Source organism: Thunnus maccoyii, chromosome 9 (assembly GCF_910596095.1).
Source record: "Thunnus maccoyii chromosome 9, fThuMac1.1, whole genome shotgun sequence".
Taxonomy (NCBI): Eukaryota; Metazoa; Chordata; class Actinopteri; order Scombriformes; family Scombridae; genus Thunnus; species Thunnus maccoyii.
In genome coordinates, this window is record NC_056541.1 from 23,667,387 (window position 1) to 23,681,137 (window position 13,751).

The 13,751-nt window shown below is 42.1% G+C and overlaps 1 protein-coding gene across 1 annotated transcript in view; it reads right to left on the reverse strand.

Annotated features, from left to right (window-relative positions):
- Window positions 1-1,390: 1,390 nt before the first annotated feature.
- Window positions 1,391-13,751, reverse strand: part of bmp1a (bone morphogenetic protein 1a) — a 31,632-nt gene continuing 19,271 nt past the window's right edge. Inside the window, exons 7-20 of the mRNA XM_042421984.1 lie at window positions 12,587-12,711; window positions 10,825-10,940; window positions 10,547-10,649; window positions 9,988-10,104; window positions 9,436-9,581; window positions 9,132-9,327; window positions 8,764-8,889; window positions 7,766-7,926; window positions 6,254-6,434; window positions 6,006-6,131; window positions 5,720-5,847; window positions 4,988-5,201; window positions 4,387-4,637; window positions 1,391-2,628 (exon numbers count right to left, since the gene is read on the reverse strand). Of these exons, the coding sequence (XP_042277918.1) occupies window positions 2,494-2,628; window positions 4,387-4,637; window positions 4,988-5,201; window positions 5,720-5,847; window positions 6,006-6,131; window positions 6,254-6,434; window positions 7,766-7,926; window positions 8,764-8,889; window positions 9,132-9,327; window positions 9,436-9,581; window positions 9,988-10,104; window positions 10,547-10,649; window positions 10,825-10,940; window positions 12,587-12,711 (2,125 nt within the window). The 3' untranslated portion in view covers window positions 1,391-2,493. The remainder of the gene's footprint in view (window positions 2,629-4,386; window positions 4,638-4,987; window positions 5,202-5,719; window positions 5,848-6,005; window positions 6,132-6,253; window positions 6,435-7,765; window positions 7,927-8,763; window positions 8,890-9,131; window positions 9,328-9,435; window positions 9,582-9,987; window positions 10,105-10,546; window positions 10,650-10,824; window positions 10,941-12,586; window positions 12,712-13,751) is intronic.

The window sequence follows — 13,751 nt, forward strand, 5'->3', positions numbered from 1 at the left end:
ATTTTTTATGTAAAGATGTTTTTTTACAGTATCACTTTTGTTAAGTTGACAAGTTAAGTTGTTAAGTTCTCGTGAAAATAAAAAGTATGTGCAGCTGGTACATACAGAAATAGGATCTGAAATATAGCAGGGCAAGTGTATTATGTTAAAGCACTTTGCGTATAAAGGTTTTTATTCATGTTAATCTCCCCAAACCCAAATATGTGGGTGGGTTTACTTTCTTTACTCTTTACAGTATATTAAATGAGAAAAGATTTCAATTACAAGAAGGTTAGTGTAGTACATGTACACCAGATTAATAAATATCCAAAATATGCTGAATAATCTAAATCTACTTAGATGAGTGGTCACATTTTCTTGATAAACGTGTATGTGCACAGTAGTTTAGTATGTGAAATTCAATAATCGAATGCAAAAATAAATTTATATAAAAAGCTAATGTATCTGAACCTTTTATGAATCTTTATTATTTATTCATGAATGTGAAATATGCCCTGATCCTTGTTATGTGTTTACCCAAACTGTGTATCAGCCAGACTGCAGTTCGTTCCATCTGCATGTATTTTGCAGTACTTGTGGGGTTAAGTAGACTGAGGGCCCCAATTTACCTTCGTGCCAGTCTGGCAGTTTTTCTGTGCAACCGCACTGCTCTGCTCCTCGTTTTTTATGTAAAAGCACAAGAGAACAGTAATGGAATAATTACTGAGGGAGAGCAGGGTTACATGTGGGGGAATGAATATTTAGCAAGGTGGAAATGGAAATGTTTTCCCAGTCTGAAATGACAAGATCCATCTATAAATAGTGAATCAAAGATGAGATGAATAAGTGATATTTCTATTTGTTTTTGTGTGTGTGTGTGTGTCACAAAATTCTTCTGAAACTTATTTCAAGCACAGACCAATGTGCCGTTTAAGTCCTCTGTCCCGTATTATTCCTCTTATTCACTTGTACTGAGTTTGTACGAGCAACAAACACAAGGACTCTATAAGGACTAAAGCTTTGTAAATTAAACTCACTCAATGCACTGCCAGGACTGGCCTAACTAATGTGACACCAAAACAGGTTTTCTATCAGTGAATATTGTGAAAAAAGGTCAGACATCAAACATGTAGCAGACATCTGCAAGTTCACACAACAACATACTGCTGAGTGAGAAATAAATGGAGAAAAGGAATGAGTGAGCAACATAGTATATTCAACATAGACCAATGGCTATACATTAGAAGGCAATTATAGGGCGAAGTTCAACAGTACCTTTCCACCTTTACATTATATATGTAATTACTATGACAATAAATACCCAGGCTCATTTGGTTCTTGAGAAATACTTCATTGTACCAAGAAAAGGCATTTTCTCTAGAGAGAAATTATTTTACATCTGTAAATCAACACGGAAACATAAGTCATATCTTTATTACCCCATGTTACAGGGCACACACAATGTTCAAGTATGCCTGAGGAACTAAATGGAGCAATTAAAAAAAACAATGAAGAATAAGAGAGATAAAATGCATTTAAAAATAAGTGAACTGGCATTGCATTTCACAAAAATTCATAAGCTCATGATTTTGGAACAATTCACTGTAAAGTGCTAACTGGTTCGAACTGAGAAAAGCACATGTTCCCTTTGAAAGATCATACACATTACTTTATACATGGAGGTACAGTAATAGCCAGTCATCAGGCAAGCAATTACCAACCAGAAGACATGGACCACATTTCATTTATTAGTCCTTTAATAAGATAACTGCTTCCTTAATTTCCTTGTTAATGGTAACAACGTGAATCTTGCCACTGGTTGCCAGGACAATGCCAATTACAAATGCTGGTGTTGTCACTGTACAGTTTTCCTTCTTTCCTTGTAATTACATGCAATTGACTGACATACAGTATCAAAATCTCAAGTCAAGTCCTTCTAATCCTTTTACGGATATGAATCCTTGAACAAAAGGGATGAGAGTGTGAAGAGAGGAGAGCAATAATTGAGGAGTGCAGGAGACCCTCCCATACTCCTCCTCCTCTTTCTCTCCTCCCTCTGGATGTGGTGGGCTGGCCCGACAAAAGCAGGGATCTGTCCAGCTGATGCCTGCCTTCCTACAGGTCCTGAGAATCCACTGTTTTCCTTTGTGCCTCTCATTAGGAGGCGCATTAAAAAAAAAAAAAAAAAAGAAAGAAACAAAAGAATATCTGGAGGGGACTGGGTCAATAAATTTTCCCCTACTGTCCACCTAAAGCGGACCTTCACCCTCCCACCCCAATCCTAACCATAAAAAGGTAAAAACAAGGTGTACTGCAGAATGGCTTTACTCCTCATTGTCTGTGTGGGGAGCTAGAGCCCCTAGGAGCTGAGGTGCGGTTGGTGGTCTTGCGGCTGTTCTGTCGTGTCTGATTCATCTTGGTGGCCGAAGGTTTCCGAGCGTCAGGCTGGCGCCTCCCCTGGGGGCCCCTCCGTTTGCCCCTTTGCCCCGCACGGCCCCTTCCGGCCCCCGCTGGTCACTTGCGTGAGTGCAGTGTGTCCTGGAACTTGGTGCTGGTGTAGCGGACGTGAAATCCTTTTTTGTTGATTGTATCGTCGGAGCGGAACTTGATCACAATGGAGTCACCGGCTGAGTAGATCTCCTCTGGAGGCTGTCAGGAAGGACAAAACAACAGATTCATTTGTGGCTGCCGCTTTCTGCTTCTTTGACTGCACTTCAATTAAAACTTAAAGACTTCTCACATGCTGAAACTGAGAGCAAATCAGTGACCATGACGAATGGCTTCTGACTACAGAGGACTGCTAGTTCTGAAACAGCCAGGGCCCAAGTAAGGGTACAGGACCAGGACTGGCCCTCTCCAGGTTTTTGTCTGTTTTGCCTCGTGTTTTTAGCTGAATGTCTGCGTTTAATGTCTGTTGCATTGTTTTTGTTTGTTTTTGTTGTTAAGCACTTTATGACGTCTGCTCTTGAAAAGGTGCTATATAAATAAACTTATTATTACTATTACTCTGATTCAGGCTTTGGCTGCTCCTGAGATGAGGATAAAATGTACTCTGATTATTAGTGCCAGGTGCAGCACTGGAGAGAGCTCTTTTTTTGATTGAGGAACCGCTCCCCCAGCTCTTTTTTTTCACCAAACAAAGCAATATACTGCATAGCACTTCATATATATTCTACTGTCAGCCAAACTATTTCCAATGAAACAAAAGGAAAATTAACTGCATTATGTAAGCACAGAAAATATGCAACACTTGACTTGGCTGTTTGTCAGAATTGTGGCATCACCTGAATATTAATTCAGAACAGCATACTGAAAAATAATTAGCTGCTGGAGGTGTTCAGGCAGCTACCCTGTGGCTCTGACAAAGACAAGCATGTAACGTCAGAGCAGCCAAAGCTTGTGCAACCTACTGTGAAGCACCAGATTGTTGATTAAAACAGCCATTGAAAGATAAACAATATATTTGCAATAGGTAGGGCTGGGCAATACATCACTATTATATCGATATCGTGATATGAGACTAGATATCGTCTTAGATTTTGGATATCATAATATCGTGATATGGCATAAGTGTTGCCTTTTCCTGATTTTAAAGGCTGCATTACAGTAAACTAACAATAGGCCACAAGTCTTGGTTTATTGGGAAACAAGTCTTGGTTTATTGGGAAAGAGATTTAAAACACAAGAAGAAAGCAGCCGACAATTTTTTATTGTACACCAAGCAATATGTGGTCTACTATTTGAGAAAAGCCCTTGGGCTAAAAATAAGCCTCCTTGCACTATAATGAGTTTTCACCCTACTTTGGACTCAAGTGTGTCAGTTAGTTTATTTCGACCCGTTTTATAAAAGGAAACTTGATTGAGGAACCGCTCCCCCAGGTACTGCGGGTGTTATGTCCCCTCCAGCAAATGATTCATAGGAACGGGCGTGAGTAAAAGGCCAAAGCTTATTACTGTAGTGCGTAAATGAAATCAAGCTGTTCTCTGACCTGCTGGCCTCATTGTTCCAGACTCCGGCTGCAACACTGGCTGACTAATTCTCAGTTACAACCCAATGCCAGAGATTCTGATAGGGTATCAACACCCAGGGAGTGTCGACTTGTGTCGACCTACCACCGCCCCCACAGCAACACTCCCAAACCCAGAGGAGCACAATAACTTTAACAAAATAATTAAAGCCAGAATATGGACTGGAATCAGGGTAGGCTAGCCCCAGGGTAGTTCACAAAGTCACCGTATTAAAAACTGCTGGCAAAAGTTATTCAACAGCAGCGCTAATTCCACAACAATTGTCAGAATACTTCTGCTGTCATACAGCAGCAGAGAAAAATGTGCCGTAACAATCCAGTTGTGTTTGACAAAGAAAAAACATTCAGAGAGCAGTGGCTCTTAGGAAGATGTTCTTACCCCTGAGCCACAGTAACGTCCCAGCCGTGGAGACTTGGTATCAGCTCCATCGAAGAGCTCCATGTAGTCATAGCCACAGTCCGCCTCCTCCTCAATCTCAAAGGTCTGGAAGATGAGCTCCACCCCGTAGCCTTTCTCCGCTGAGATGACCCACTGACAGTCCGAGGCTCCAGGGTAGTTATTGTCCCCGAACTGGGCATGGGAGAACAGGTCCTTGGTCTTGACTTCAGCCTTTAGGCGACCACCACACTCTGCACAGAAAGTTTAGTTGAGTTGGACACTTTGCAGACAGAGGCCAAAGTTGATAAGCTACAAGTACAGCCGAGGTATTTGCTGGTCTCTTGCTAATTTCTCATTTTACAGTTGCATAGATACAAAGGACTCCAAAACATGTTCTGTAGTTAAATATGAGTCATAATCATTTTCAGACAGGGTGGTGAATAGCAACAAAAACTAAATTCTTCATTTCAAAAACATACATGAAGTTTGACATCTGGGTAACTGACCTGAATTCAACTTGATGCCTCAGAAACATCAATGCTGTGCTATTTTTTGAGCAGGAAAAGACACTGAGTACTGTTTCAATGGCATCTAATCTTACCTGCGGTATGAGAAGCCTCAAAGCCTTTCTTCTGCACAGAGTTATCAGAGAAAAAGCGAATGAACAGCCTGTTGCCGCTAGACATGATGGGTGGGGGCTTCTTGGTGCCACAGAAGCGACCCAGACTTGGCGCTTTCCCATCTCGTCCATCGTAAATTTCAATGTGGTCATAAGCACACTCCAGGTGAGCCTCCATGTCGATCTCATTAAAGGCCTGGGACCAAACAAGATGGTGAGTGAGTACATTTAAAGAAATGAGTTTCAAATCCAATTTTTCTTGAAAGAGATGACTGGAAATGTATGAGATCAAACTTTCAAGTGAGATCAAGCTTTAAGTTTAAGCTTTATCTTGATAGTGTTATGTCTCTTGTCTGCACACAGGCACACTTGAGCTTAAAAGGAAATGTTTGCTGAAATGAGGTCTTCCTTATTTTTTGAATTCTTGCTTGCATAATATGGTTTGATGTTATAAGTTGTATACTGACATAGATACAAATTTTCTTTCAGCAAACACTTAATTTTAAAATAATGTGACATAGTAGACAAAAATGCGGATAATAACAGAAGGGGGAGCCACACATCGTCATTAGGAACTGCATAACAGTTTCTGACAACAGCACAGTAAACACAGATGTCCCCGAGGGATTAGCAATTCAACTACACACTAGAGCTGCACACAAATACATAATTTACTAGTAAATGACACAGAGAGCAGGAGGAGGTGGCACATACGATTTTGATGCGGTGGCCAGGAGTGGTGGTGAGTGCCCAGGTGCACGCCTTCTTGCTGGGGTATTTATCTGGCCAGTTGGGGCTGGTGATGATGCCGCTCACGCCATTCACAGTGTGATCGCAGCCAGCTGCAAAAAGACATCACTGAATCAGAACAGACCTGCTAAGACTGCACTCAAACTGTTTTTGACACAAGGAAACTGTGTGCTGATCAATCCTAATGGCTGCTCTGATTGCAAATATCTAATCTGTAAATGTGCAAACATAAAAGAGACAGTTGAAATACCTTCTTTGCAGTCATGTTTGTTCTCATGCAGCACAAAGCCACTCCTGCACTGACAGCTGTAGCTTCCAAAGGTGTTGACACACTCATGTTGACAGCCACCGTTCTCCTTAGAGCACTCGTCTTTGTCTGAGGAAGCACAGAGGACACAACCTTGGTGACTGTTCCCTTTGAAGACTGACAGATAGCAGCTCCAAGTGACAGGGTGAAAAGACTTGTGATGGTGTGCACAACACTGCTGGAGGACTCACCTGAGAAGAACTGTGCTTTAAAACCCTTTTTGGACACTGTGTTGTCTGACTTGAACTCAATGCGCATGTTGTTGTACTGAGAGGTAATAGCTTCTGGTTTCTCTGCCCCACAGAACTTCCCGTGTAGCCTCGAATCTGCTGAAAGTCCACTTCGCACCTCCACGTAGTCATACTTACAAACCTGAGCAGAGAAACAGAGCATGTGAGGATGCTGCAGCATTTTCTTTTATCTCTCTACTAGAGGAAAGAATCTCTGTATGTATGTATGTCCTTTGCATATCTCGAGAACCCTTCATCTAGGTGACTCCACTCTTTGCAAGTGTATGGCTGGGGACCCAAGGGAGTGCAGTGTCGAATTTGGTGCAATTTGGACACGCGATACGTTTAATATTAATAAACTTAGAATAAACCATCAATCAGCGAGCCACTCCACTCTGTGCAGGGGGCAGGGCAGAGCTTCAGGGCTCTGCTGACTGACTCCAGCATGAGACCAGAGACGAGTCGTGACACTAGTCAGAGAAAAGTGCTCTAAAAAGAAAAAAGTAAACAGCGAAAACGGAGCTTTTAATCAAGAATGTACACTCTTACCCCATGTCGTGACTACACAGGAGGCGTTCAGGTACATTGGTGAGCGTAAGTCACCCACGATTTGGAAGATAGACAATGACTGTAGTTACGTGTGTAAAACGGAGCAAATACTTCCACAGGCTGTTCAAAACCAGTTTGTCTCATATGTTACGAGACCGTGGCGATTGTGAAGCATCACTACAGACGAAGCACAAATCTTTTGGGCAAACATAGAGCAGCACATTTAGCAGATCAACAGCAGCAGCAGTGAGTGAACTGTTGTGTCTACACAGGAGGCGTTCAGGTACATGTTGAGTGTAGGTCACCCGCGTTTTGGAAGCGCTCAGAGCCCCAATACACAATGAATGTAGTTATGTGTGTAAAACAAAGGAAATACTTCCACGGGCAGTTAAAAACCAGTTTGTCTCATATGCTCCGAGACCATGGCAATTGTGAAGTGCCACTACAGACAAAGCACAAATCTTCGGAGCAAACATACCCACTCAAATCTGAACTGAAGGCACAGAAAATAGGAACGATCTAAGAGCCCAATATGATTGATCCACTTTATTTTAGGATGCACATTATTTTATTTTTAAATGCAGCCCTTATTTTACCTGAAATGAGAAAAGAACATGCATTTACTAATAGCGTACTTGTTATTTATAACAGCTGTGTATAATAGAATGTTAGTTTCTTTCATGTTGTTGGTGTATATACTCATTCACACCTAACATCAACTGTATTAATTTTTCTATGCGTTGAGGTAGCAGCCGGAGGCCAAGTGGCATGTTTTGAACAGGCACTGCACTAGTTACTTTTAATTATGAAACACAAGGAGGAGAGGGTTTTACTTGCTATGAGAGTGGAAAAACAGTGAAATGACAGAAAGAAAGCATAGAACAAACCCACCCCGTGCCGATTCATAATAACCCCAGTGCTCACGTCATTGCCCTCAGTCTCGAAGACGTCAAAGAGCAGAGTGATACGGTACTGCGTGGGGGCAACCAGCTGCCAGATGCAGTTCTTGTTTGGGGGGTATTCTCTGGGCCAACCTGGACTGGTGATTGACCCATTCAGCTTGGTGATGAAGCCTCCACAGGCAGCTGGACAAAAAACATAACATGGGAAGAGACATATATATATTTATACGTATATAGATATAGATATAACTTTATATAAATACAGATGTGTGGATTGAAAATATCCAAATGTTATGTTGCAAACCATACAGCAACACTAATGGTGTGAGACAGAAATGAGAGTCCACTGAAATATCTTTTGTGTGTCCTGTGTAAACCCGATTACTGCCTGACCTGCCTGTGAGGTCTCAGGAAAGCGTTGAATCAGTTATGCAATGCACAACATGTTAGAACAACAGCTGTTACCCCCCCTCACCTGGCTATTCTTAGCTAAAATGAGTGTGCAATGTAGATCTGTAGCAACTGCAATAGATGCTATGTTGATACACAGATTGTAAAGATATTAAACGTAGACATTAGAGAAATGATGGAATGAGTAAAAGTCACATTTTTTAGCTATTTTTACATGCAATATATATTATATTAGATATATTTTACTTTCTTGACACTGCAATCGTGTTGCATAAAAATCTGCAGCACACAGTGTATAGTGGTACATATGGCAAACTGTAGTGACAGCTGTTGTCCTCTAGAGGCGGACAGTGGTTAAATGATCATATTGTACAACTTGTGTATTAGTTGTTAAGTCTTAAACAACAACATATAATTTGAGATAAAAAAATAATACTTGCATTGTTGTGACTCAAAGCTTTAAAAGATAGTTCCCAGGCACTGTTGGCATCTTCTCTGGACTTTTTGGAATGACTATACTTATTGTATTTGGGTGGCTAACTGTTTAAAATGCTTTAGCATTTAAATTACACGGTGAGCAGGGCTGGTGACTTTTCTCCCTGTACTTACCCTCACAGCTGCGCTTGTCAGCAGCCAGCTCATAGCCTGGGTCACAGGCACACTTGTAACTGCCTAGTGTGTTGACACAGCGTTGCTCACAGCGACCATTGTCAGGCTTGGAGCACTCATCCATCTCTGAAAACACAAAGATATGTTAGGACCCTTTTAGCTGGCCCCCTGGTTCCATGGCTTACAAGAGAAACCCTCCAAAACAACAGCAGAGCTGGGCAAAGAGGGTCGCATAGAACCCAATGGTGTATGTGGAATAAAAAAAAATCTTATACTTTGAATGATAATGACAGAATGACTGCTGGAACATGTCAGGTATACAGATGTTGACATTCTCTTCAGAGAGTTCACAGCCCTTAAACTCTGACCTTTGAAGAAGTTGGCAGCAAAGCCGGCCTTGTTGACAGAGCCATCTGAAACAAATTTCATCCACAGCTGGTTAGAGCTGGTTTTGATGTCATCCGGCTTGTCATAGCCACAGAAGCGGCCCAGTAGAGGGCTGCTCTCAGAGTTCCCATCACGAACCTCCAGGTAGTCGTAAGCACAACTGTCATGTCTCTCAATCTGAGGAAGGGTAGAGGGTCTGAGGTTAGTGTTGGACATTTGAGACATCTCTAAATTAGTCATTAAATGCCCTCAAAGAGAGTTTGGGGGAAAGCACTGGTGTCTTACCTCAAAGGACTGGAAGGTAAGACCTACGTGGTAGCCCTGAGCTACAGAAATCTTCCACACACACACTTTGTTGGGCCTGTAGTCATCAGGGTAGTTGGGGGACTGGATCTGGCCATTGTCCTTCTTTACCTCTCCACCACAGATGGCTGCATGTGACAGGAAAAACAATAAAAACAACCCTGAAGCTCCCTCGATAGTAATACTGTATCATCAGCACATGCCCCAGAAGAAAAAAAAAACAACATCGTGTGCTCACTGTTCTGGTTTACGCAATGTGGATTAGTCCAAATGCCTCCATCACCAGCTTCCACACACACAAACACACATCATTCGTTTGCGCAGTCTGGAAACAATGGAGCTGAATCTGATGGCCGGCCAAAATCTGATTAATGCAGCGTAAAGTGCCTGACACATCAGCAGTCGGGGAGCCAGAAACTGTGGATATTACTGCAGTTTCTAGGCACATTGTTGGATGTGTGACTGGCCATGCGTTCAGTCAGCTGAGCAGCATGCTGGAATGGGGTGCAATGAGGTTGGGGAATGAGTGCTTACCCTCATAAACGGCCGAGAAACCTTTTCCCACCCAGTTACTGCTGCTGCGGAACTCAATCCACAGCCGGCTGTCAGTGGAGATGATTGGTTCAGGCAGTTTATCGCCACAGAAACGACCTGGGTCACAGGTGAAAACACACACACACACACATAAACCAAGATTTGATTATCACAACATCTGCAATAGCTCTGCAGGTCCGCTGCATAGCTCTTTTCTCCATAGAGGCTCCTTAAGTACATACACTGTGAGAGGAAACGAGGGGCAATATTCAAAAACCTGAACAAAAACAGACAAGACATGAACTTACGATTAGCATTTTATATAAGCGTTTAAATGTTTGGAAAATCATAAAAGTTCCCTAAGGGTATGATTAGAGGAGGAGTAATAGAAGTGACATTTTGGACCTTTTTTGCGAACCACAACTGAGAAAGTCTGTTTCTGTGAATACTATATTTTATGGTTTGGAAAAAAATCTGTTAGCCGTGTTAGCTGTCACTACTGTCAGCTAAGAAATCAAAGAAAAAAGCTTAATGTACAGAATTCTTCAGCAAAACTGACCTTTGAGAGGCGCCTTCCTCCAATATCCATCTCTGATCTCTACATGGTCGTACCAACACAAGTGGCTCCTGTACAGATCCATTGAGGTGAAGTTCAGAATGATCTTAAAAACAAAGAGAGCATGATTATTGACACTGAACAGAACAAAGGTTACACACTGCTACCGCTCAGATAAATAAGAAGCAACAAAAACACCACAGCTGCATCAGTATAAACGGACTGCAGTGCTTGTTCTAAGGCATATCAAAGCTGATCTGGCTTCTTCCGTATGCTCATACCTTTTCCCCTGGCGTGACTGATATTCTCCAGATGCAGTGCATGTAGGCTGAGTATCCATTGGGGAAGCCAGGAGAGGAGAAGTTCCCGCTGCTGTCCTGCAGACTGTCCCCACATCCTGTCCACAAAAACAAACACACACAGAACTACACGTAAGGGTCTGAGCCGTGAGCATGAGGCACTGCCAATTGGACCCTGCCTGAAAACAAAGCTATACAGACAAACAGCTCCGAAGTATATTCTCTGAAACCCTGTTGTAGAAACAGATGTTTGATGCTGGAATTATTACACTGAATATAAAGTAAAGGGTAGCTCTTTTATTTTCAAAGGCACATCTGCTGATAATATTCACTCACGACCCTGCGCCTCACCTCTCTCCTCCCCCACCTACTCCAGATGATGATCAAACAAAGGAATAGAGATTGTGAGACACTTTCTCTGAGCGTCCTCTGAAAATAAACCTGGCCCTCTATAAATAACCCAGCTCTCTGGAGGATGTAATGCATTATGTACGTGTTGCCAGTGAAAAACCAGCCTTTAGCTTGACTGGCAAAACTAAGTGTGCAAGTGCGCAAAGACTTATTCCAAACACAATATAGCCTCATGGAACGACTGAGGGAGGTTCATGCCAAGTGGGGGAAAGATGTGTTTAATTAAGGCAGAGAGGAAATGATATACAGTAGATTTGTATCTTGGGTTGTCCATCATGAGAGCTCTGTTTGTATTCATTATTACCTCTGTGTTATCTTTACCTTGGGTTGCATTTAGTAAGAGTAAGAAAACACCTCCATGACTGTTTACGTTCACTGCTTCCCACAAGTATTGTGCGTAAGCAATAAAACAAGGAGCCCTGAGCTACGAGTTGTGTGTAATAATGCTTGGCAGAGGTCTGCCAATACTAAACCGTTAACAAACACTCGGGCACACACGGGGGATGACAAACGCTCCCAGGAATGCTACATGAATGGGAGATCCGTGGCTCTTTAAGGTTTTTTTTTTTTTTTTTTTTTTCCAGGAACACGTGGAGAGAATCACTACCTCATCCCCCACACTGTGCGCCACATCATCCAGTCTGTTTCTTCCTCACGAGAGAGAAAGCTTGCACAGACACATATAGATTTACGGTTAAAACTTCCAGCTCTACACTAAAACCACACCGGCTGGTTCAGCTCTGGTGACCATCACTATGTTTATTCAATGAGCTTTGATTTGAGGCCGACAGCTCAACTATCCTGGCCTGACCTACAATTAACTGTCTGACATCAAATCCATTAGGCAGAAGGCTGTTCTCAATGTACATCTGTTAATGCTATAAATTCTGTTTACTTCAACAGCATTAAATCCTCTCTGTCCTCTCTGGAAGCACAAACAGTGTGCTTTGGAAAGTACCAGGCTTACGTAACTCTCCTTAGTGTATAGCGGCGCAGTTTATAAAGTGCTGTGATGTGCGTTGATTCCCAAAAATCATTTTAGTCATTGTCTTCAAGAACAGCTGTTCTTTTGCGTCTATCTCAGAAAGAGTGATGACAAACTTCCTGTCCCTGAGCAGTGTTTACACTCCTCCCAGCTTGGGAGTCTCGGACGCTGTAGCCAAGGAGCCACACCACATCAATAGTAGCTGCTTGGCTATTTCCACACAGTGTAAGCTGCATCTAGGGAAGGCAGGAGGAGCTACAGACCTCTCTCTCAGGGCTGTGTAGTGCACACATGCAAAAATAGACAGGAAAAACCCATAGCAGACAGGATTTGTCGTTTTGGTCTTACTCGAGCACTTGTAGAGTTTGCGTGCCTGTGCGATATCCCCTTTGCTCAGTCTGGTTCTCTGGCCAATGGGTGGTCGCACTCCATTCACATCGTAGCGTGGCAGGATAGTGTCCAGGAAGATGCCTCTGTAATTCAGAAACAGAGACCGATGTTAATGTTGCATGAAACCCAGACGGCATGCATACAAACCTGCTAAATATTCCAACATGCAGGCACGCTACCAAAACATGTTTGCTCAAGGATTAAATGATTTACTGTCGATCAGTGCAACTCAATCACTGTAAACATTGTTTTGAACAGTTTTTAGAGGATTTAGACTTTTAAATACCGTGATGAAATTGAGTACTGACCAAGCCAAACAAAATTTGGTTGTCTTGTAGAAACCTAACAGTCCGACAAGAAGTGCACAGAGATCTTATTCTTTTTAAAGAGAAATGCAAGCCCGGCAATTCAGAACACTAATATGCATTTGTTGCTATAAGATATCCTAATACATGTGAGATTTATGGCGGAAAGTCAATATTTCTTCCAATTAAAAAATATAATGGTAATAGATAACTTGTAATGATCTAGTATCAGTTAAAATGGACAGCAAGCATCCTTGTGCCTAATGCTGACTTTGGCATGAGCATGCACGACCACACCCATGTGAAAACAAGAATATTATCATTAATGTTCCAACCCAACTATTTGTACAGTAACCAACATTAGACCACTTATTTCTGAATAACCGTAACCACTCAGGATATGATAGACACACTTTTCCACTGATGTTATTAAAAAAGATAAAATAGATGTTTCAAACTCTTGATTACATGTTTTCTTAACTTCATTACCACAAGCTCCTCCATCTGCACCCAGCATATTTGAATGTTAAAGTGTGTGTGTGTAGGCTGAAGATCTTAAGTCATTCATTTTAATCTTTTATTTTGGAAAATCGGATTTACTCCACCCTGGCTAAAATGCAACAGATGGACAGTTGCAGTCACTTATCACAGTCTTCCTTTGAGGTCAGGGTCACACAGTCTGTTTCTGAGGTTAACACTGACATCATTCTTCACACACATGTCTGCCCTACAGATGGACCTCAAATAAGAGCCGAGGCTGTGAAGGTAGGCATGTGAACAACAGCCACATATTTGTTAGATCTGCAAAATGACAACTG